The sequence below is a fragment of the Echeneis naucrates genome, chromosome 14, assembly GCF_900963305.1.
Source record: "Echeneis naucrates chromosome 14, fEcheNa1.1, whole genome shotgun sequence".
Lineage (NCBI taxonomy): Eukaryota > Metazoa > Chordata > Actinopteri > Carangiformes > Echeneidae > Echeneis > Echeneis naucrates.
The window spans coordinates 17,273,006-17,295,599 of record NC_042524.1 but is presented as its reverse complement, the minus strand read 5'-3'; the positions used below and the strand labels follow the sequence as shown (position 1 = coordinate 17,295,599).

General features: G+C 41.9%; 1 protein-coding gene across 3 annotated transcripts in view; it reads right to left on the bottom strand.

Moving 5' to 3' along the window:
• Positions 1 to 18,105, bottom strand: part of LOC115054218 (vacuole membrane protein 1-like) — a 55,364-nt gene extending 37,259 nt beyond the window's left edge. Inside the window, exons 1-5 of one of the 3 annotated variants that reach the window (XM_029519310.1) lie at positions 17,987 to 18,105; positions 16,211 to 16,310; positions 15,951 to 16,089; positions 13,033 to 13,123; positions 11,652 to 11,762 (exon numbers count right to left, since the gene is read on the bottom strand). In XM_029519310.1, the coding sequence (XP_029375170.1) occupies positions 11,652 to 11,762; positions 13,033 to 13,123; positions 15,951 to 16,089; positions 16,211 to 16,289 (420 nt within the window). In that variant the 5' untranslated portion in view covers positions 16,290 to 16,310; positions 17,987 to 18,105. Of the gene's footprint in view, positions 1 to 11,651; positions 11,800 to 13,032; positions 13,124 to 15,950; positions 16,090 to 16,210; positions 16,311 to 17,986 lie in introns of those variants that run through there. The other 2 variants (XM_029519312.1, XM_029519313.1) reach the window with 2 other exon arrangements.
• Positions 18,106 to 22,594: the final 4,489 nt, after the last annotated feature.

Here is a 22,594-nt window from a genome sequence, read left to right as displayed (position 1 = left end):
TACGCAATGTTCCGCCAAAGCAATCTGGCAAACCTGGGGTGGGGCTGGAACTTCCGGAGCTATATGGGACAAGGCAGGATAGGACAGGATGGGACGTGGGAGGGCAGGACAGTGGCGTGTGAGGCAACAGGAAACAGCCATGCCTTCTCAGTGCACTCCCTTTAGTTGATACACAGTCGTTTCTATTCACAAAGACTCATAAAAGAGGGCGCATTAATACCTCCATTCAGAAAGCACCTACAAGACTGACATCGAAAATGTCTGATGCTCATCCGCTTGTTTTTTTTTTTTACAAAGGTAAAAGACAAAGAGGAAAATCTTTAGTGACCCAAAACAAGAAGTCAAGAAACTTCCAGCATTGACCCAGTCAGACTGGGTTCCTCTGCTTCATATCCTCCCCACTGACTGTCTAGTCACACACACACACACACACACACTTCATGTACGCAGACACACTTCTGAAGCAGAGGGCTTGTATGGCCAAAAAGGACTACATTCTTCTTGCTCACACTTTCCAGCGCTATCTCAGGTAATGTGTGTTTACCAAACACACACAGACGGTGTGCCAACAGAGAGCATTGCGTGACTCCCTGTGCCTGCTCTCTTGCTGTCTAATGCTGTGTCACCGCTTCTCAACTTACACAAAAGCCCAATGCTCTCAGGTTGGCCAGGTGACTCACCATTCATCTGCAGCTCACCCTACCACATCCAGGTAGCTCGATCCACCTCATTCTGTTACTGACTTTGTTTGCAACCCACAGAGAGACATAGACACACAAAAACACATTCATCTCCTTGAATGATAGAGTTGGCAATTAATGACAGAAAAAAAAATACTGGATATGCAGGGAGGAAGCTTTTTTTCTCCTGAAGGAGCCTTGCTCCAGCATATACACTGTTTACTGTAAACATAATAGTGGTGAAATAACTATTCTACCTCCTCTAACTACTCCGAGAACTTCCTAATACTCAAATACATGTCTGTGCTCACACAAAGCTGCTCTCTCTGACCCCATGGGATCTACAATGGAGGCAGCATTGTTGGCATTCCTGTGGCGATCAGCACAAACCAACGCTCGGCCTCCAAAGTGAGTGGGATTCCCTCTCCTGGGTATGAGCACACCCACAAATACTGAGGAGGAACACAGTTTGGATCTGTTAATGAAGTACGTCTGTAGGTGTGCGTCTGTGGCAAAAAAAACTGCTTCCAGCCAGAGTAACATATCAAAATGTGAGATGTTTAAAGGAGTCATCCAGAAAACTTAAGCTGAGTAAAACTCTCATTTGTATCCTTTCGCACAAGACCATCTTCTCAATGGGAGCTGGGCTGGTTTTGACATAACTTGTCCTGATCGGTGAAAGTAATTCCATCCAGACTTTTTATGTTAACTGTCTGGTCCTAGGTCCTTTTATCTTGAAGTAGATTTTTGGCTTTTTCAAGTGATCAGCTGCTTTTCTTTCACTCAAACGTTCTTTATATTTATTCGTTCTGACATCTCTTTTTTTCTAATTTGATACATGTCAATACCAACATACTAAATAGGCCTTTTTACAACCAATACAACCAGAGGAGAAAAAAAAAAATTAACATCAACAGAAGAGCATGGGTTTATCAAACAACCTGTGTTAATGGAAGTCACAGGTTAATCCTGTTATTTGCTTATTTTTATGAGAAACCACATCCTGCAATGATGCGATGGCTAAAATGCTGACCAGAATGATGAGTTACATTATCAAGGACCATTTTTCAAAGTTCCCAGATGATCCCAGATGAGCGGAGTATAACCACCCTCTGGAATATGAGAGAAATATTAGAGAAAGTTTTTTTATGAATGCATCCCCACCTTCCTTGTGTCATGGACAACACAGGAGACATGACGCACTTTCCTACCACTGGTTTCACGTTTTTCTGCCATTCTTTTCTTTCAAGGTTTAGTTTATTTACAATAAAACTCCAAAGGGCACTCAACATACTCCAGTTAACCTCGCAGTCTTAAATGATGAAGGGGAACTGATTTTTGACGTGTAGTAAATTCTTCCTTAACCACTATTGCAGACAACTGGCAGAGACTGGCCACAACCATGGCAGGAGCTAACGCACATGACCAGAAAGCAGTTTCCTCTCAGTACTGTAACAAGAACAAAGTGTGCATCAGCATGCCCACTGAAGGAGGATGTGAAAGCTGCTGCTGCGTGGAGCCAGTGACACACACTGTCCACCACTTTCTCAAGTCCACAGGATACACCCTCATTGCTACAGTGGTCCTCCAATTTTGAACATTCGACATATAAACAATATGTTCTATTGTGTATCTGACTCCCTGTGTCACAGAGACAGATTTGTAATAGTTCAGCGGGTACACACACATTCACAGAATAATGTGACAGTTTAAACCTGATGACTCAAATTGTCATGCAGCTTATAAAAGGAGTGGCCTTTTTACATCTTAGATTATACAATAACTACTGGTTTATTGGCAATGGAGTGACTGCACTCATGGTGAAATTTCATCATGAATCACATGATCACATATCAAAAACCAGTACATCACCATGAGCAACCAGAAGCACGTGAAAGTCATGTGAGTGTGAGTGCGGCAGTCTCTTGGCTATAAATAGTTTTTATGTTATCAATAAATAAAACCGACTGAATTAAATCCCTGAATGCTTTCCAAAATCAAATCTAGCAAACTAAGATACATTTAAAATCTGAAAAAAATCAAAGTGATAGAGATTGAAAAGGGTATCTATACCATCCCTGGTTTATGTTCTTTTTAAATGTGAGACCCTCGCTAATGCAGTCTATAATGATACCAGCCACCAGTTACAGCATGGATGCCTCTTGTTAATTTATGGCAGCAAATATAGTTGCTTCCAAATCCCCAAGCCAGGCATTAATGGGTGACCATAAACTGACCAGTTCTCAGCGGCCACAACCACAGGACGGTACAGTCATTAACAGGTCGCTGCGGTTGTCAAGGGCCATTTAAACACATTAGACACGGTCCGGCTAGCATAACCTGCTAACCACTTCTTACAGTGGGAAACTGTTGGAGGCAAAATAGGACAAACATTGGACGTTACTTCTTGATGAAGAAACCCAGGTCAAGATATCAGAGGGGGGCAAGACAACACTTGATGGGTGCCAGTGATGGCGCACAGACAGAGGCGGGGTTGTGTAGAAGTGGGTGGCACGCATGCACACACACACACACACACACACACACACGAAGACAGTGAGATGGTGGAGGTTAGAGGGGCTGGTCCCAGTGATTTATCCATGTGGTTGCACCATATGACCAAATGTTCAGGAGCCTCTCCCTGACTGGCAGACAGACCCACTCACTTCGACCCCCACCTGAGCAATGGCTCATACACTTGAAAGAAAATGCCTTTATTTCAATCTTAAGTATTTGATGCTATTTTTCTATTAGCTATATTTCTGCAAACCTCAACATAGAAAATACTGCCCCACGGAAAATACCTTTTCAAAATTATGTTTTTGTATCTAAAAACACAACAACATACATGAAAACCAGTTTACTGTGTTTAATCTATAGTAGCATAAAACAATTATTGTGGATAAAACATATCTCATAATATGGATGACCATGAGTATTTAAAAAAAAATAAATCAATTATTTTGCTGTGCGTTATCACAATTTGAGAAGGAACAATTTGATCAAAGTCAATTCATCGAAAGTAATTAATCAACTTTTTTAAATTTTACAAATAATAATAATATATGGGAATCATTTTTGAATGACGTTTTGTGTTTTTCTCAAGAAAAAGTCAAATATTCTCTGGTTACAGCTTTCCTGAACTTGCTGTTATGAAATTAAATAGCTTTGGGTTTAAGTTGGCCTGTCAATATCACATTAAACTTTTTGGCTTTGTGATTTTTTTTTTTTAGAATCTTAGATTAGAATAATTATCTCAGAGGGTAAAAGGAAATTATGGTTTGCTTCTTCTTATTATTATTACTACGCTGCATCTATTTCTGTCCTAATGACTTGTATCAAAATTCACCACATAGACATTCTGACTCTATATACAAAACAGCACCGTGACATCACAGGTGTCAATATGAAGCTCAGTGTCCTAATGTGTCAGATACTGTCTTAATGTAACGATCGTAATAAAAAAGAAATTCCATTTTTTTCCTCCCACATAGGACCTGAACACTTCAGTTCAGACCAAACACCTGTATGTTCTTCTTTCATTTTTATTCCTATTGTGTATTCTGATTCTGTGTATTCCTGAGAGGGGGTTATTCATTCACTTTCTGATTTATAGTTAGTTTTATTTTGAAAGAAAATTATTTTTGATTGCTCTTGACAGTATTTTTTGATTTGTGGTGTGACAAAAGAGTCTAGATCTAGTCAAAATCTATTCTCTTGCATGTCCATGAAATGAAACAGTAATTTTGAACCTCACGGTTCAAATTTCTGTTCTGGAAAGACACGTGAAAAAATTGCGCATACTTAAATTACTATATTTTAATATTTAAAGGTGGCAAAAAATTAAATGCCAGTCATCGAATGAAGAGACATGGCTGGATTTGTGGTTTCATTGATGTCTTGTCGTAAAAGGACTGAGTGGCCTTTATTGAAGAGTTTCATCACAAAGAACACTTCAATAAACCTGAGCACTTGCAGTGTGCCAGCAGTGCTCTGGTTGGGTCTGGTCAGGTTTGGCTTGTTGTGGAAGTGTTGTTGGTGCTGTTCCAGACGGACTGCACACTGGGCTCACATTGGTACAGGATTTGCTTCCTGTAGGCACTCAGTGTGAATGTTTGCATGCGTGGGTGTGTGTGTGTGTGTGTGTGTGTGTCTTTCTGCGCAAATAGTTATTGTTCTTGGTATTAACAGGACTCCAGGGCTTCCAAGACACAGACAGACGCATGCCTTAGATGGCTGAGGTGTGACAGTTAAGATTGAAAAGCCAATAGGAACACTACTCACACACACACACAAAGCTCCCATTTACACAGCTCTCTGGTATTCATCATTGAAGGAGTTTGGTGAAGATGAATAAGTCACAAGACATTTGGGCAGATCTATGTCTCCAGCTGTATGAGGAAGAAAATGAATTACTTAAAGATCTTGAATGAAACCAATTGTGCTACTTGTTCTTTTCACAAAGGAAAGGAAAAGCTTTTTTGTTGCATTACACGTTTAAACACAAAGTTGGCAACTCCCCTCATAGTGAGTGACAGCTCTATAACTTATCACTGTAAAATCCTAAAACAACATATAGACGCTTTATGATGTGTAAGTAATACTGCCTGTTCAGCAGTGGCAGGATCAAATCTGAGTGCTAAAATCCTTACACACTATCTAGATGTAGTTAAAAATGAATGGCTTCAAATTGAATTTAAGAGGTGTTGAAGCTAAAGCAAGAGATCTGTTACTGCCAGCAAGTGGTGAGGCAAGGGTAGCTTTTCAAAGAACCACTGAACTTGATCCTGATGTGTCACTCATGTTCCGGGTAGAATATATGCAAAGTATCAACTCTCACCCGAACAGAGGAACGATTATACTCTGCTGAGTCACATTTGACACAAAGAGCATGCATAGTGAAAAAGAAATTCTGAATCAGTATCGAGGCATCAGATTCAACACTTTGTGAGCCGACCATTAGCTTTGTTAGCTGATGTAAGAAACAAAAACAAAACGAAAGAAAGAAATGCAGAAATGATAGGTGGAAAATTTTGGTCAGGTTATAAAGACCAGCAGGGGTACGTTAGTCACAACTCAAACAAAGCAGCAAGTTTCTGTCTACCTGAACGCAAAGGTATACAATTGTAGCGTCAGGTGAGCGTGGGTTAGAGGTGTGACACACACAACCATTGTCCAATAGCCTGACATGCTTTGGCCAAATTCCCCTCACGCACATGTTCTTGTCAAACTGTGAATGTGTGCGCAGACTGCATTTAACTGTACAACAACATCTAAGTGGCAAAACTTGAAGGAGCTGAGCAGTGGTGTGTTTGAGCTGTGATAGTAACAGCAGTATAGGGACAGTGTATGGAAGCCACACTCTCAGACCTGCTCAGCCCTTACAGCAATAGTTGGTGCTAATTAAAGCTGTGCTCCTGGTAATTGCCAACAGCCAAAATGTAATTTTAGGGGGTTTGCTGAGGAAAATCTGTATATTCTACACAAACCTCTGCTGCAACCTATAATTTGGGAATCCTAAAAGAAACTGAATATAGAAAACTACAGAATGTTCCTTTATTTAGATGAGCCACTGGTTTACTTTTTGAAAAACACGAGAGTGTAAATCATGAGTCATAAACCCACCAGGATCCCATAGGATCGGTATTGTCTTTCCCCCCAGTGCCTGCTGACATTTATGTTCCCAGGAAGACATAACATGTACACCTCTCACTCATAAAACAGCTCAAAGCTAAGAGGGAGATTAAAAAAAAAAAAAAAAAAGACTACCCTAGTTGCTATTATGTAAACAGCAACGTGCGCGGCTTCAATTATAATGACTTTAATTCTTTGTTGCTGTTGATTTAACGTTGAGCACAACAATTTTCATGCTGCCCATAATGACTTAATGGCAACAGCCATTACTGAAAGTAATTTAATGGTGAATGACTCAGATGAGCTCTCTTCTAAAATATTTACAGCATTCCCAAGCTTTCAAAAGTCACATTCATTGCTAAACCCTTCCCGGTTAAGAGAGGACTTACGGAGGGCAGCGACACTAGTTGTCATTAGAAAACAAATGCTTCAAAACTTAAGTGGGGATAAAAGCCAGTCCTGCTTATATTTGTGATCCTCACAATTATTGTGGTGGCAACATGTGCAGGTGCAGGAATCTCAGCATGCTCACGTGTGCACTGATCCTTGCCTCCACAACCTCTGCTGAAATGAGATCTCTCCACTGTTCCTGCGTGATTTTATTGTTTTCATGGCCTGTATTGTAAGCATCCACCCACTACCTCCTCCCTCAGAGCAGCTGGATAAAACACACTTGATGGTGTGCCAAGAAGTGCGCTTTTTTCCTCTCTACGCCTGAGTTGCAGGGTTTTATCTTTCTCCATTCATCAGTCCTGCCCATGTACAATGATCTCCCGCAGGCTCAGCAGGATACAAACATAGAGAGGAGGCTCAGGGCAGCAATTGCCGATGTCAGGGAACAGGAGAGTGGCCACTTCTGCTCTGGTTTCTTTGACTTGGGTGTTGAGCTTGTTACTGGCTCCGCAACACCCTCTCCTGGTGTGTTTGCAGTACTATGGCAATGTTTATTTCTTCCCACCAATATGGGTGGGCGATATGTGCTGTTAATATGTCGTGTGGCTATTTATTTATACCAAAACATCTATTAGCAGTGAACGGTTCTTATGTCAGCTTCACAGAGGTTAACCGGAAACCTTGTATTTAACAGTTTCTAAGTCAACAGTGCTGGCAGAGAAAGTTGCAGCAACACACTCAAAGTAAGTGGATCAATAAAAATTATTTGCTTCAAAGAAAGAGTTAATTCCTTTCAGGACTTCAGAGAAAGGACCGATACACGATGACAGCTGGGAAGGTTGGGGAAGTCACATGACATCACAGTCACATGTTATGTCATGTGAAAATAGCACTGCAGAGGAGCTTTGTGGTTATTAGACCTGCTAGGATTCATGCCTTTCCTCAAGGATGTGGGAACTACCAAAGAACCACTGATGTAATCTATTTGATTTAGTTGTATGATTCACTGTGTGCTACTCTTTAAGAATAACATATCTTGTGGTTTCTGCTTGATTTTTCATCTCTTTACTAACTGTAAAAAGATGCTGAAATATTTTGTGGCGTGTCAAACAACAGTTTTGTAAAGCCATAAAACGTCAAAGCTTTCAGTTTTCCTGTGTTTTCCAGAGCTCCATTTTCAGTTGCAGCTTTTAATATAATGCACATAAAACATGGCATTAACATTCAGCATTATTCCTGGTTCATCAACATCTTGAGACCACTGGTACCATCTACTGACTGTTGATGGATATGACCAGGGTAACCTTCTCACTGACGATTGATTGAATCAGTTACCTTCAAGCTATTTGTTACAGACTGGCTTATTCACTATTCAAAGTACATTTGATTGTAATAGACAATGGCTTAGTGTATTTTAAGCTCCAAGTTTAAATAGTGTATTTGTTATTTATCCATCCATCCATCCATTTTCATCCGTTTATCCGAGGTTGCAGGGATAGCAACTTCAGCAGGGAGCCCCAGACTTTCCTTTCCCCGTCCACATCCACCAGCTCTGACTGAGGTATCCTGAGGCCTTCCCAGGCCAGAACGGAGATATAATCTCTCCACCTGGAGGAGGCATCTTTGCCAGATGCCCAAACCACCTCAACTGGCTCTTCTCAATGCAAAGGAGCAATGGCTCCACTCTGAGCTCCTCTCAGATGACCGAGCTTCTCACCCTATTCCTAAGGGAGAAGCCAGCCACCCTTCTGAGGACGGTAATTTTGGTTGCTTGTGCCCGCAATCTCGTTCTTTCGGTCATGATCCAGTTCTCATTACGAAAAGTTACCCTCATGTGAGGGTAGGAACGAAGATTGACCTGAAGTTTGAGCGGTGCAATACAGCAACTGCAGTATAACTCCAGCTGCTCCGATTCTCCAGCCAATCTCACGCTCCAAAGTGCCCCCACTCGTGAACAAGACCCCGGGGTACTTAAACTCCTTCACTTGGGGCAAAACTCTTTCCCAACCCGGAGTGGACAGTCCATCAGTTTCCTGCTGAGAACCATTGATTTGGAGGTGCTGAGCCTCATCCCAGCCGCTTCGCACTCAGCTGCGAACCTGTCCAGTGAGAGCTGAAGGTCACAGATCGATGGTGCCAACAGCACCACATCGTCTGCAAAAAGCAGCAATATTTTGACATCAGTTATTTATTATTCTTTTCCACAACAATGTATTTGTCTTTGGCTTTGTCCAAATTGCAGTGCAATGGATTTAGGTCATAGAGCTCATATCCTTATATCGGAAAATCTGCAAAATATGTCTAAGTTGTCTAACTGTGTCTATGTCTAAATCTAAACTATAATCACTTGGAGTAACTGAGAAGTGATTTTGGTAAAAATAAATAAATAAATAATAATAAAAATTACTCAAACAAACAAAAAACTAGATAGATAGATTGTAATGATGGGACAACAGAAGCACATTTCAGTCCATGTTCCTCACTGGGAGCAGTTGAAGAACTGAATGACGACTTTTTCAGTCTGTCTGTGGAGGACGACAGTGACAACAGCTTGTCACTGAAGGAGCTCCTCTACCTGGAGAAGGTGCTGTGCGGAGGGTGGTGTCTAGGATGGACCGGACCCTGGTCAGAGTTCTCCGCTCTGCAACAGATGTCTGCGTGTGCAGTTCTGCACCAACTACAGAGCCAGCCTTCTGTACGATAACTATTTCCATTAAACTCTATTGATTGTTTAAGCTTCGCTCTCTGGAAAGTTTGCAAAGGTGAAAATGAAAACTTTAGACTGGATGAGATGCTACACAATTAAAGTTCATTGCAGAATTTCCTTGAGCTGCTGTATCTCTTGTGGTGTTTTTTCCAAATGTTGATGTGGGTGTAAAGGTCTACTTCTGTATTCATTTCTGGCATACCATTAAGTCTTATGGACAGGAAGCAAACCAGTGCCAGAAAGGATAAACTGAACTGGTTACAGTTCTACATTTGTGGGGACATCTTCACAAGTGTTCTGAACTTGTTTGACCCAGTTATAATCACGGACCCAGGCCTAGTTCCTGAAACCAGGACATGTCTGCTGGCCCTCTCTGGACTTCACTTACCACAGAAATTCTAACTTTTTTAATGTCAGAAAACAGAAATATCATGTCAGGATGCAGAGATCTACAAAGCTATGAATCCCGATGGCTTCTTTAAACACTGCTTCTACCGAAAAGATGTGTAATTATAATTTTCTGAGGCTGGTTTTGTGCTTCTAACTTGTGGTTTAGGCTTTCATTTGAAGAGGGGAAACAGATACTAAATTAGTAAGGGTTCTTTACAGAAACGAATATGGTTAGCCTAATAATTTAGGCCAATATCAGGGCGCCCTGGTGGCCTAATGGTTAAGCCGGAAACAAATAACCACAACATCAATAGTTTGACTCCTGGCTGAAGAACTATTGTTCCATGGGCCTTTGCTCTCCTCATCTTCCTTGTCTACTTGTTCTCTGACTATTGGAAAAGGCACAAATGTAAAAAATAAATGCTGAAAGAAGCAAAAAAAAAAAGAAAAAAAAAAGTTTATCTTTTCTCAACCCATTTAAGACACTGATCTTCAAAGTAATGAAAAATCCTCAGTTGCCATAGGCATATTTAAAATAGGTGTCATAGAGAACAAATGAAACTCTGAATCTGTGAATCAACAGGTTCACGTTTGTCAGTCTGTACATTCTTACATTGATGAAATATTTGTGCAACTGTCTTATAGTTTGAGTACATTTCCATCATACAAGACATCCATTTGATGGGAATAACTGTTTGTAATTTGCCACAGGAGAATATATAAAAAACTTTCAAACACACAAATATATAATCTATCAGTGCAAGAAATCCAAAAATATGTCCAGCAGTATCGGCTTTTAAAAACCAATATCAGTCTAATGCAATGAAAAATGCAGGACAGCAGCTCCAGGAAGGAGCACTAAGTTCTGTCATGAACCCAATGACACCGAAGCCTGCAACAGCAGCCACATTCACTAGATGGCGACACCCTACTTCAAACCTTCTGGAAAAGTGAGCTGGGCCACTCAAGGGAGAGTAAAAAGAAACTCTCGAATTACATTTTGGAGCACCGGAGTTTGGCTTTTTAAAAACAGCAGAATGGAGGACATGCACTACTAAGCTTCCAGTTCAGCTCCACCGGGCAAGGGCACACAAGTGCAACGGCAGACTCTCCGATGACAGATGGAGTTGGAGAGAGCAGAGAAGACAAGCAGATGTTTGGAGACCCTGATCTGATCAGCAGTAGAGACCCAACACCTCCTCGCACTCATAACTAAGCAAACACACTGCGAGACACGGAGACTTAAAAACAGACAGACACACACAAACAGAAGGAAAGAGGAGGGGAAACTTAAGGGGCAAGCTAAAGGGGACTGCGAGCAAGGGACAGACATAAAAAGGAGAGTGAGTAAGGGGAGGGAGCGTAAGAGAAAGTGAGAGTGAGCAACACAGTGGGGAGTAGGAGAGCAGGGAGAAAGAAAAGAGAAAGAACTCAGAAAGGGGGAGGGAGAGTGTTTTTATCCTCATGTGCACCCAGTCAGCGGGGTCAGTGAGTGCGATTGTCCCTGGACTGCCTGTCAAAACAGTGTGGCTACCACAGTGTCTATTCATCTCCGCCCCGCTCTGAAATGCAAGCGCACACAAACCCATAGGCTAACAAAATCATGTATGCATGTGCAAACGCACAAGGAGGTTCCCAAAGCTTTTAATAATACTCTTACTAATGCCTTAGCGACAACCCAACAACAGCATCAACACAGCCTTTTCAGACCTGCGTCACTGCACCACCACCATCTTCCACTGCCTTTGAGTTTCACTTCTGTCATAAACAAGCGCAGGCAAGTGAAAAACTGCAGGTGAGAAAGTGGAGGGTAACTTGTTGTAAAGGAAGACAAAATGTTGTCTTACCAGGTAAAGGAGGAAGGTGTGCAGACCGGTGCCAAGACCCACCGAGGAGAGGATGCCCAGGCCAACCCAGTAGGCGCACCACAGCGTCTTCTTCTCCATGTAACGCACATGCTGCAGGGGCCAGAGAGAGGGACGGTCAGCCACATGGTAGAGACACATGCACGGAGTGTGAGGAAAACAAGAAATGCATTTGGGGAGGGGGGGGTGGGGTGGGGGGTGAAGGGCACAGAGAGAAGAGGGGAGGGACAGAGGCACAGTGAGAGAAGGTAAGAGAGTGAAAGTGTGCAATACCGAGGGCACTTTAGAGGGTGGGAGAGGGCAAGTGAGTGGTAGAGAATGAGAGTGAGAGAGAGAGAGACCTTTACAGACAGAGGTTGTTGTTGCGTTTAGAGGACAGAGCCGTAGGGTAGGAGTATTCAGCACACTGTCAGAAGAACAGCACCATTATTCTTTTTGGTAGAAGCCAGCTCTTACACAACTACTTAAGTAAGACAAGCCAAGATCCCTCCATCACCCTCTCTATGTTCCTCTTCCTCCCATCCATCTGCCACTATCACTCCATCTATCACTCCATTTACTCGAGCCATTGCAGGTTGTTTTCAGGAGGAAGCATGGAGTGTGTAGATTACAGGAAGAAGCCAGGAGACTGGTGGGTGGAGGGGACTGACGAGAGGGCGGTGAAGTGGGGGGGGCTCTGAGTGAAAACTCAGAAAACAAATACAGCTCGGACTGCCGCTGTACTTGCTGGCAGAGGGTGGGGAAGTGCATTGCCAGTCACGGCCGATTTGTTACATGCAATTACTCTGGACGGATTACACAACTCCAGAGTCTCTGTGTATAGTATGGCATTGCCGGTTTCAAAATACTACAGTTAATGACAGGAAAAAGTGGAAGATAGCAAGGGAAAGGATTTTCATTGGATCTATAGCACTCACTCGCTGTAGTAGTGTGCTCAATGGACATGATATTGGCCACACTTACAAAAGCACACGCTTGATGCTCAAGCAGTTATCCTCTCAGGGGCACTCTTATGTTCTTGCAATATGAATCTCAATATCTGTGCTGAAGTGGGACAACATATAACTATGCATAAATAAATGGACTACTGCATATATCGACTTCAGAGTAAACACTTGGTTAAGTGTCTTGCTAAGGGACATTTGTTCCCTTTTTTTAAGTTATAGTAGCAAAAAAGTTTTAACAAACCCTATAACCTGTACTCCATGATTAACTCGGACTTTATGACAATTTCTTTTTTACATCAACATCGAATAGTTCAGTGTTCACTGCCTTCTCACAGTTGATGCCAAATTAGGACTGAAGGTACCTGCCACTTATATATTATGATATGCTAGGAAAAATATCCATACTCTAGAATCACCTTTTGGTGTGTTCCGTCAACAAAGTAGGCAATGGAGAGGAGGATAAGCAGGATCAGCAGGCCAAACACAGTCTGTTTTTGCTGCCAGATCCTGGGTAAAGGAGAAATAGAAAATGAAGGTGGAAATGATGGATGCAAGTGTGAGAAGCCAAAGGTGAAGAGGATACACTGAGTCAAAGAGTTATCATTAAAGCATGATAGCGCAAAATATTAGAGAAAGGAACGCATGCAGTTTTTTAGCTCTACTTCCGAGGAGACTGAACTTGATTTTCATTTCTGGTTTAGGGGAGACAGAGACATCTGCTGGAAGTGAATCAAGCACGTTTACACAGTTTATGATTGATGATTAAAAAGCACTTAATCACTGATGATAGAGAGTGTGGTTTATGTACAAGCTTGTATTGAGAGATTATGGATTCTGATTTATGACCAACAGTTTACACACTTCAAGACATTTTAATTATCCTGATGTCCTGTACAGTAAACACAAGCTTTTTTTTTTATTTTCACACTGTTGGTATTCATAATAATTTCAGTTTTATACAGTTTTTACCACAGCATAATTAAAATGAAAGTGTATTTGACTCGTCCGTCCGTTCTTCTACCGGTTTTAACATTTCCCAGTTGCAGGTGGTGCTGGAGCCAATCCCAGCTCACTTTGAGCAAAAGCAGGGTACACCCTGGACAGGCCACCAGTCCATCACAGGGCCAACACACAGAGACAGACAGAGACAAATAACCACTCACGCTCACATTCAGACAGTTTAGTCTTTGGACGGTGGGAGGAAACCGGAGTACCCGGAGGAAACCCACGCACGGGGACATGGGGAGAACTATTTAATTCATATTTATTTGATAAAATTGCTACTTACAAAAAAATTAACTTTAATATAACTATAACATTGTACCTTTTTTCTGCTATACTTGCACTTTTTTCTATGATACTAATAGAAGGCCCCTCTTAAAAGCACAGGTATCCTTTACCAGCAGGGCTTTGTTGCCTGTTGTACCCCTGCCAGTGTTGTCTAACAAAAATAATAATATTAATAATAACAACTGCAGCATATTTTTCATATTTATTGTAAGTTTTGACATAGTAAGAAGTAGTACTTTGCACTTCCTCTCTCATTTGTCAGTCATGCAAGAAAAGGTCAACTACAAAATTATAGCTTTCGACCATAGCGTGGTAAAACTCAGGTAAATACAAAAGGTGATCATTAGAGCTGGAATGTGCTGAGCAGTCAAACTCAGACTATAAGCTGCTGTAATACTTCAAGTGAAGTGTTTCCTCAACACTTGACTGCTCTGTAGCTTGCTGGATTAGTTCAGTAAAGACAGCTGTGTGTGGGCCATGCTGGGGGTGTGGCTGAGGATAGTGACTGCACGGCTGTGACATCACAAAGGCACAGAAATCTTCCCATCACGTTTACAGGCAGATTTGTCGAAAGAATGATGTTGTCTGCCTTTAACTTTATTTAACATTATTCGTAATAAATTAAACATACTCTCTACAAGATGTGACCTTTAACTTTGTTCGTTAGATGTTCTACTTGTTAATGCTAAAGTTAGCTAGAAAAAAAATAAATGTGTAAATGACATGTAGCCGTTAGCGTCCAGCGCAGTTAGCCGCTAGTGAAACCAACGCGTTTTTCTCCCCCCAGTAGCCGACTCACCTGTGTGCTGAGCTGCCTCTGTCTGAAGGGGACCTGATATACAATGACGGAATCAACCGGATGAACTGCCACCATAAAGTCCCAGGACTGTGGCGTGGTCAGCGGCCAGGGTCAGGGTTATAGTTAGCTCCGGTTAAGCCTCATGGCAGAGGACTAGTCGGGGTTAGGGGGAGAGGGAAGTTCAGCCTCAGGTCAGCCGGTGACCACAGCAGGTGCGGCTCCTGGGTGGAGTAACTTTAAAGGCCCTCACACTAAATGATAGCTGTGGCGGAGAGCATGGCCGCCGCACGGAGCTTTGTGTTGCCCTGAGGACTCCCAGTACACATGCAGTGAATTACTAACCACCCCGTCCACATTCAGCTGCACGCTGAGCCGTGGTGTGCTTGTATGTGTCCTTCTGCAGCATTTACTACACCATGTGTTTTGAATGTTGGTGAACAGCAGCTTCCCTCAGTCAGAACACTGCTCATGGTGCTTGCGGCTCACCACATCCTCTTGTAGTTTAGAAAATAAACACGTTGTCCTCACACACTTAACCACAAAGGCCTCCCTGGGAGTACATTCTGACCCTCTTTTGGGCTCTCAGTGTCAACAATGATTACTAGGTGTGTAAAAGACGTGTGCAGTGTGGGGAATTTGGCATTCAGGCAAACCCTGACATGGTCTGGTCTGATGTCTGTTGTTTTGATGGTGAGGTAACATCGGTCTGTGACATGGAAAGACCTTCAGCACCGTAAAGTCAGGTTGCAGAGTTATGAGGAAAAAATGATCCTGTGATCTATCTTTTTTTTTCCCCTGTGCATTCTTGATTTTGAGGCCGCTGACTGAAGACTAAACAATGATAGAGGAAGGCCTCTGGGACGATAGCACAGAGAAGGTCACCTCCTGTCTGGTGTTTTGTGTCTCTGTGTGGTTTAAATTACAATGCTGGCTTTTTTTTTTTTTCCACTGCCATCATGTGTTCTTGTTGCCTGGCACACACCTTTAAAAATTAAAGTAACACCACTAAAGAATGCCCTTTCCACTGTCTGCACTGCAGTGTTCACACATGAATAAAATCATCTTTTATTCGCTGCTTTGTGTAATTTCATTTTATAGGGTTCTCAACTATGAGCACATTGTGCTCAGAGTTGCTTTTCCCCCTAGTATTAATCATTCACAGAATGAACTAAAATCTTCTCCAGTGCAGTTCTGCAGAGTTGAAGCAGTGTTTCTGGGGGAGGACGCCTCCAACCTTGGCCTCACCTCCAAATCCACTGTCGAAGAGTGATGAGCAGCTCCAGAGTGAAGTAGTGGAATGTAAGTAGAGGTTTCTTCCATAACACCAGGGTTTCCCGCTCCTCTCTGTCCCTCTGCTTTCTCTCATCCCCAAAGAGCTCTGGGTCTAGCCACACAGTGTGAATATTACAAGTACACCCATAAATAAGCACACAAGGAGTTGACACTTAAAAGTCAAGTAATTACTGCAGCTTCTTAATCTTTACAGAGAAATGTGCGTGTTTTACCTCTCAGCTCTCCATTTGGCTGCTCCTTGACACCAAGACGCCTCTGAATTAGTTCCCCTTCAGCGCCGTTGTCTGCCATCTTGTTCACCAGCAAGTAGTCCTGCTGAGAAAAGAGAGGGGCCTCCAGTGTGGTATCATATACACCGTATAGTTCCAAATCTAAACCTGATGTGAGCCAACAGCAAACACAAAGTCACATGCAACAATGTACAACTACCCCAGACATTCTCCACACACAGACATGTCTGGATAGACTCCCACACACCTGCTGACCAGCCAGTGTTCTCCTGCTCCTGCAGATTGCTCGTAACCCAATCAGGTCTGTACATGACCCAATGAGCACTTTGATTAGTATTGGTGCTGACACTGGGAACACATTGAGTCCATAATGTTTCTGTTCCGGCACTCAATTTTAAGCCCACCTGCACAAAGTATCAAGACTGACGTGAATAAATTATTTGATAGAGTGTATGACAACATTTAGCTCTTTGTTGCTCCATCACTTTTAACTCAAAGGAGATTCACACATGCTTAAAGCCATAAGAGCACTGAGTGTCTCACTACACAGCTTCAGGTCTCTTAGGAATCTGTCAGTGAGCAGTGAGATGGGGAGTCTGCCACAGAGGTATGCAGCCCACCATCTGGTGGAATTGTCAAAATCTCTCTCACACACACACACATGCACACAAACACAGTCGAGGCTTAATCCATTTATCCTGTGCCCTATGTCTGGGCCTCTGGCTCCTGTTTCCATGCGTTAACACTCCCTATGGCTGTCAGGTTACCAACACTGCAGCACTGATATTACTGTAAGCTACGCTGAACGTTGAACGTTTCCCTAAAAACCCTAAAAAATATAAATTTAACACCCTGAGTTTTGTGAGGAAAACACTTTTTCTGGTCTTTTAATCTTTTTGTATTGTCACAGGCCTGAAAAGATATAAAATCACTGTGCACGTCCAGCAGGTTTAGTTGTCCCGTCCTAACATATATTTGGAGCTGTGAGTACATTGCAGTTTGATTTGTGCAACTGAATGTTCACAGGGAGAAAAATCACACACACACACACACACACACACACACACAAAAAGAAACTTCTCAGGCAATTAGACTGCTAGGAATTTGGAGAGCTCCTCTTTGCCTCAAGGAACCATAAACAAAAGCTTTTCATCAGAGACTTTAAACCATGAGCATACACTAGAGGTTCTTTATCATTTCTTCATGCACAATAGTATTTAATACAACCTATCATTTCTTCTCTTGCACAGAGTAGAACAATGAAGCCCCACAATGAAGGCTTAACAAAGTGTGTCAGTGTGCAATATCCTGTTAGCAACACAAAATATATAAATTCAAGCCAAGCAACTTACCTCAGCAAGCGTCTGCTTTATTCTATAAAACAATTTGTTTTGTTTTGAATTACTTTTCAATGCATTATTCATAAGAAATGCACAGGAAACGGTTTTACAACAACACTGATGCTTGTGTGAGACACAGTAGCACAGCACTGCTCCAGCACTTGATTGCGCAATCATTTCAACCAAAACAACCGCGACCTGTTGAGTAACTCTAGTGCAAGGGACAGTGAGAAACTCAACAAGGAGCACGTACACTTTAGGATGAGAAAGTTAATGAGCTGTAATCTGCTTCCACCTTTTAAACCGAGATAGACACGCTGTACTGCAGGAGGAAAAATGACACGTTCACAATGTAAAAGGCTGTAATGTCAATGTCATTTAATCATTTCAACACTTCAAGCAGAGAGAGCAAACTCACCGTTCAGCTGATGTGGTATCCTCAAAAATGAGCACTGGACTCAAATAAATTCTGTAGCTGAGCCCCAGTGGCAATGTGGGGCAAAAGAACGCTACCCATGAACTGCATCATAACTTGAGTACAGGGTGTGGTGATGGAGGGGGCCAGTGAGGGATGAAGAACTGATACAGGGTTGCCGGGGGAGGGGAGAGAGCAGACTGACGGAAGAGAGACACAGAAAGATAGAAAGAGAGAGCAACTTCATCGTTTGTCTGGTAAAACCTCCAGAGAGCCAGTCTAATTAAAGGTCTATAAATAAATGGATCTCTTTCCTGGAGCGCACTTCTAACACTTCTCAGTTCTCAGAAGGTTTCACAGAGAGTGAATGAGTGGCATTTGGGCAAAGAGAGCCCAGCTATGTCCCAACACCCCGGGACATAACTTTTTTCAGGTCATAACTAGAGACAGAAGACCTAAATGGTATCTCTATGTTTGAGTTTCAGCATCACCTTGTTTACCAGAGAGAAAAGAACTTTGTAGCACTTTGTTCTCCAGGTCAATGTGTTCCCACTCATACAAGTTGTTTCCAGTGGCCATGAACACATCGCCTAGGTTTTTGAGTCACTCTCTCCTGGGGCCTTACAAGGAAGGTACGGTAGGAGTACATTTCAAAAGAAGAAGGTTCTGCAGTCTTATTTACATGGTCATAGCGAGGACAGTGTATATACTCCACATTTAATATCTAAACATGGATGATATTTGTGTCAAGCACAGGCTGTGGCAGCTGCAGAAGCCTTAGCACTGAAGCCAGATCAGTTACTTCCTGCAAGGTCCCGACCTGTAATATTGCTGAGAAGTCACATTGCTGAGGTCTTTTAGTTCATGTAAGTGAAACACAGCCTGGTCTAGAACACAGAAATGTGCATGAAGGCAGGAGAGCGAGAGAAATTCATTCTGACAACACTGCCAAATAGTTTGGGAACAGTCAGAATCAGCATCAGAAATACTTGATTAATCCACAGAGGGAAATTCTAGCAAGTTCAGACAACATCTTTGCTCTGCCCCAGTTATCAGAAATATACATTCATTGAACAATAATGTTGGCCTCTAAAATGACAATATTTTGCGTAAAATGTCCACCATAACCACAGCTCATCAGGCCTTCAGAGCAGAATCTACCTGAAAAATAAGCTTGCATTTAAAGTGGTTTGCTTTCAGCTTGCAACCTTGAAAAAGGTGAGCTAAGAACACAGGCGAATCTCTACATTCCAATTTATACCAACAATGGAGGATGTAATGTGGACGTAATCCCAGCACACACCTCCAGAAAGGTAGAGCAAACAATAAATCGAAATATCCCAGTGTTGAATATTCATGAGAATTATAGAATTCGTTCATATTTTCTGGTAGTAAAACCAAAGTTACATATTCATTGATAAAATTGTAAATTGTCTCTTTACAATAGTATGCTAACATGAAATTACTGTGCATAAGCACAACACTATGACTGTCCCTCGACATAAATCTAGTTGTCAGATTTTATTTTGTGTTTGTGCAAACATGTTATTGTAGCTGCTCAGAATGATTGTATGTACTTAGTATGCAGTGATAGTGTACAGTGGTATGTGTGTGTGTGTTCCTCTGCTCCTTGCTGATCCTGGTGACTGTAATAACACAATGTTGAATCATGTCTCATTATAAAGACAATCAGTGGATTCATGTCAGTGGAAAACATTGTTTTTATTGAAGTAGATATCTGAAATGGATCAAATTGGGTTAAACAGGCATTCAGGGGAAGAAAATAATACCATGCTGGGCTCACACTTCGTAGATGTTCTTTGACATAGATGTTAAAGAGGTAATTGATGGCAGATATCGAGTTTGTATCTCAGCAAGAATTATGGATTATTTACTTCTCAGTCTTGAGAAAGATGTAACAAAGACAGAAAGAAAGATTATGCAAAGATGAATGTATTGTTGTGTATACAGCAAAACAGAGGAGCTCAGGAGGAGACTCTGTCAGGTTAGCACTGGATACGGTCAGGAGAGGGAGCTCCATGACTACATGTTCAAACGCAGACAGACACTTGAAGAGCTCATAAAGGAAACAGCAGTTGAGAATACGTTCCACAGCAGGGAAATGAAAGAGTATGAAACCAAAGCAACTTTATATCAATCCTCCCCTGTCTTTGTCATCAGAGCAAAAAGCAACAGTAAAATTACAAAGTCTGCATTTAATAAGATAGAAATAAATAAATGAGTTACTCACATAAAAAGGTGTATATTCTCAAAATAAAGTTCTGGCAACAGATAGCAGATATAAGAAAAATGTGGGAGGAGGAGGAGGAGGATGTGGAAACTCTGCGCCAGAACTTCTTTCTGAAAAGGAAAACATCGTTAAGTGCCAACTGATTTACATCAGGAAGGTGAGTGACATACCTCCTCTTCTTCCTCCAGATTTATTCAAAACAAATTAAAATATGACAAATGTAATATTATAATATAGCGACATTCTAATCGAATACGTCCCTTTAACTGAATGTAGGCACAAGCTCGGGACTGGTGGCGAACAGCATATGTAGAGCAGAAGTACAACCTTCACCAGCATAGTGAATCACACCAGATTGTAAAATTCCTACCAAACAGTAAACTTTTGCTGAGCTTTTGGTTGCCTTTGTTTTCTGCAGGAGAAAGCAAAGCAGAAGCTGAAGGAGACCTCTGACTCCACCACATGCTAATTATTACCTCCTCTCTAGCTCTCTCTCTCTCTCTCTCTCTCTCGGTTATGGGGTTCTGCTTCCCTGTTTGTGTGAGTGTGTGCGCCTGTGTGTGTGTGTGTAGGTTGAGTCTTGGCTGCTGTTTCCTGATAGGCTTTAAATGGCACGCCTAACCACCAAGATGGCCTCCCCACCCTTCTCACTGTAGCTCAGCCAGCTTCCTTTGTGTCCTGTGTGCTCTTCTGTGAATTTGTTAAGAGCCTATGTCTTTTCTATGTTGTTGTATGTTACAGCAGCAGTAGGGGTGAGAAACCCTTTCATTTTCTAATCTTGTTTTGGCCTGTTTTTCAAATGTGAGGAGGTTTGGTATCTGTATTTTTTTTGTTTGTTTATTTTGTTTCTTTTAGTTGAGGTAAGTCCAGGGCTTGGTTTGTTGTTTGGGTCACACTCACACCCGGGGATAATAAAATCTACTTCTGACAGTTGAGCTTTGTCGTGCTGGCTATGTTGATTCAGACATTGAGAGAGGTGGGCAGCTAGCCCTATGTTACATCTGCGCCCCCCCCTACACCCTGGGGTGTAACACTCTCTCACCATTTTACAGCCAAACTTTGCTCTTTAAAATAATTATGACACATTTATTGGATGACTACATACCAAAGTAGCTGACAGAATCCTTGTGGAAAACACAAATTTCCCAGAATCCTCCTGGAAGAGCTAATTTTCAGCTGGGCAGACTTTCTGTGGAAGACGAACATCAGGAAGAAATTAAAGATCTTAACTCTAACCCTACAGACAGCTGAACAGATATATGAGGTAGAATGCAGTCCTACACATAACATCACACAGTAATGAAATTATACTCCTCTATACAGCGCTCTGTCCAAGCAGCGCATTCATAGGGACAGTAGTTGTTTAGCAGCTGGAGGAGCTTCAATAACGATAAAATGATGGCGACATTAGAGTATTTACTGATAAGTTTATGAAATATTTAACATGAATATCTTGGAAAGTGTCTTTCACTTCTAGCATCACATGAAAATTTGAATCTTTTAATGATTCAGGTGTGTGTGTGTGCTCATCAAACAGCACTGTAGCTTCCTGATGTTTCAACTTGCTTAGACAGGAACAGAGAGGACTTCAGGAGGCACTGAACTGCAAACACAAGGGGCAGACTTCCTAATTATTGTGTGCTAGTTTTTGCTATTCATGATGGTAGACCGGTGCCATCATTATAAAGCAAATGACACTGTGACGCATTGCAGCTGTTAATGTCAGTGTAGTTTCTCAGACCATCAGACCAGCTATAATGAGCACATATTTCCCAGTCTGTCTGATATTTGATTTGACAGAGCTGCACTGAATTTCCAAAACAAGTCCAAGACAACATGAGAACAAAGACAGTCCGAGAACAGTACTAAATACAAAATGTCACATTTTTATTGTTGACACACAAATAGGTACACTTGTTAGCATTCTAGCAGAGAGTTAGAGGACTGATGCCATGTTTGTGTTTGCTAATGAATATAGCTGTATACAAAGACTGCAAACAAAGTTCCTATGAACCACATTTTGTCCTACCATGACAATATCCACAGCTAAAGTTTTTTTCATTTACCTCACTGCTGGAAAGAGTAATTTTCTCAAAATCTCAACAAGAATTCCTTGAAATTGCCTCCCCAGAAAAGGTAGACCCACAATAAGGCTATTTGCTGAGGCTTGTGTTGCTGTTGTAGGGGGAGAAAAAGTACGAATGTGAGAGGTAACTGAAGACTAAAAAGTACGTCTGTTTCATAAGTCACAAAAAAAATTAACAGATAACTTTTGTTCTCCTTGACTATCAAATGTGCGTTTAGCTGGTGTCAGTGTTGTGCCAAGGCCCTGTGGAAAGGAGTACAGGTAGTGGGTGTCA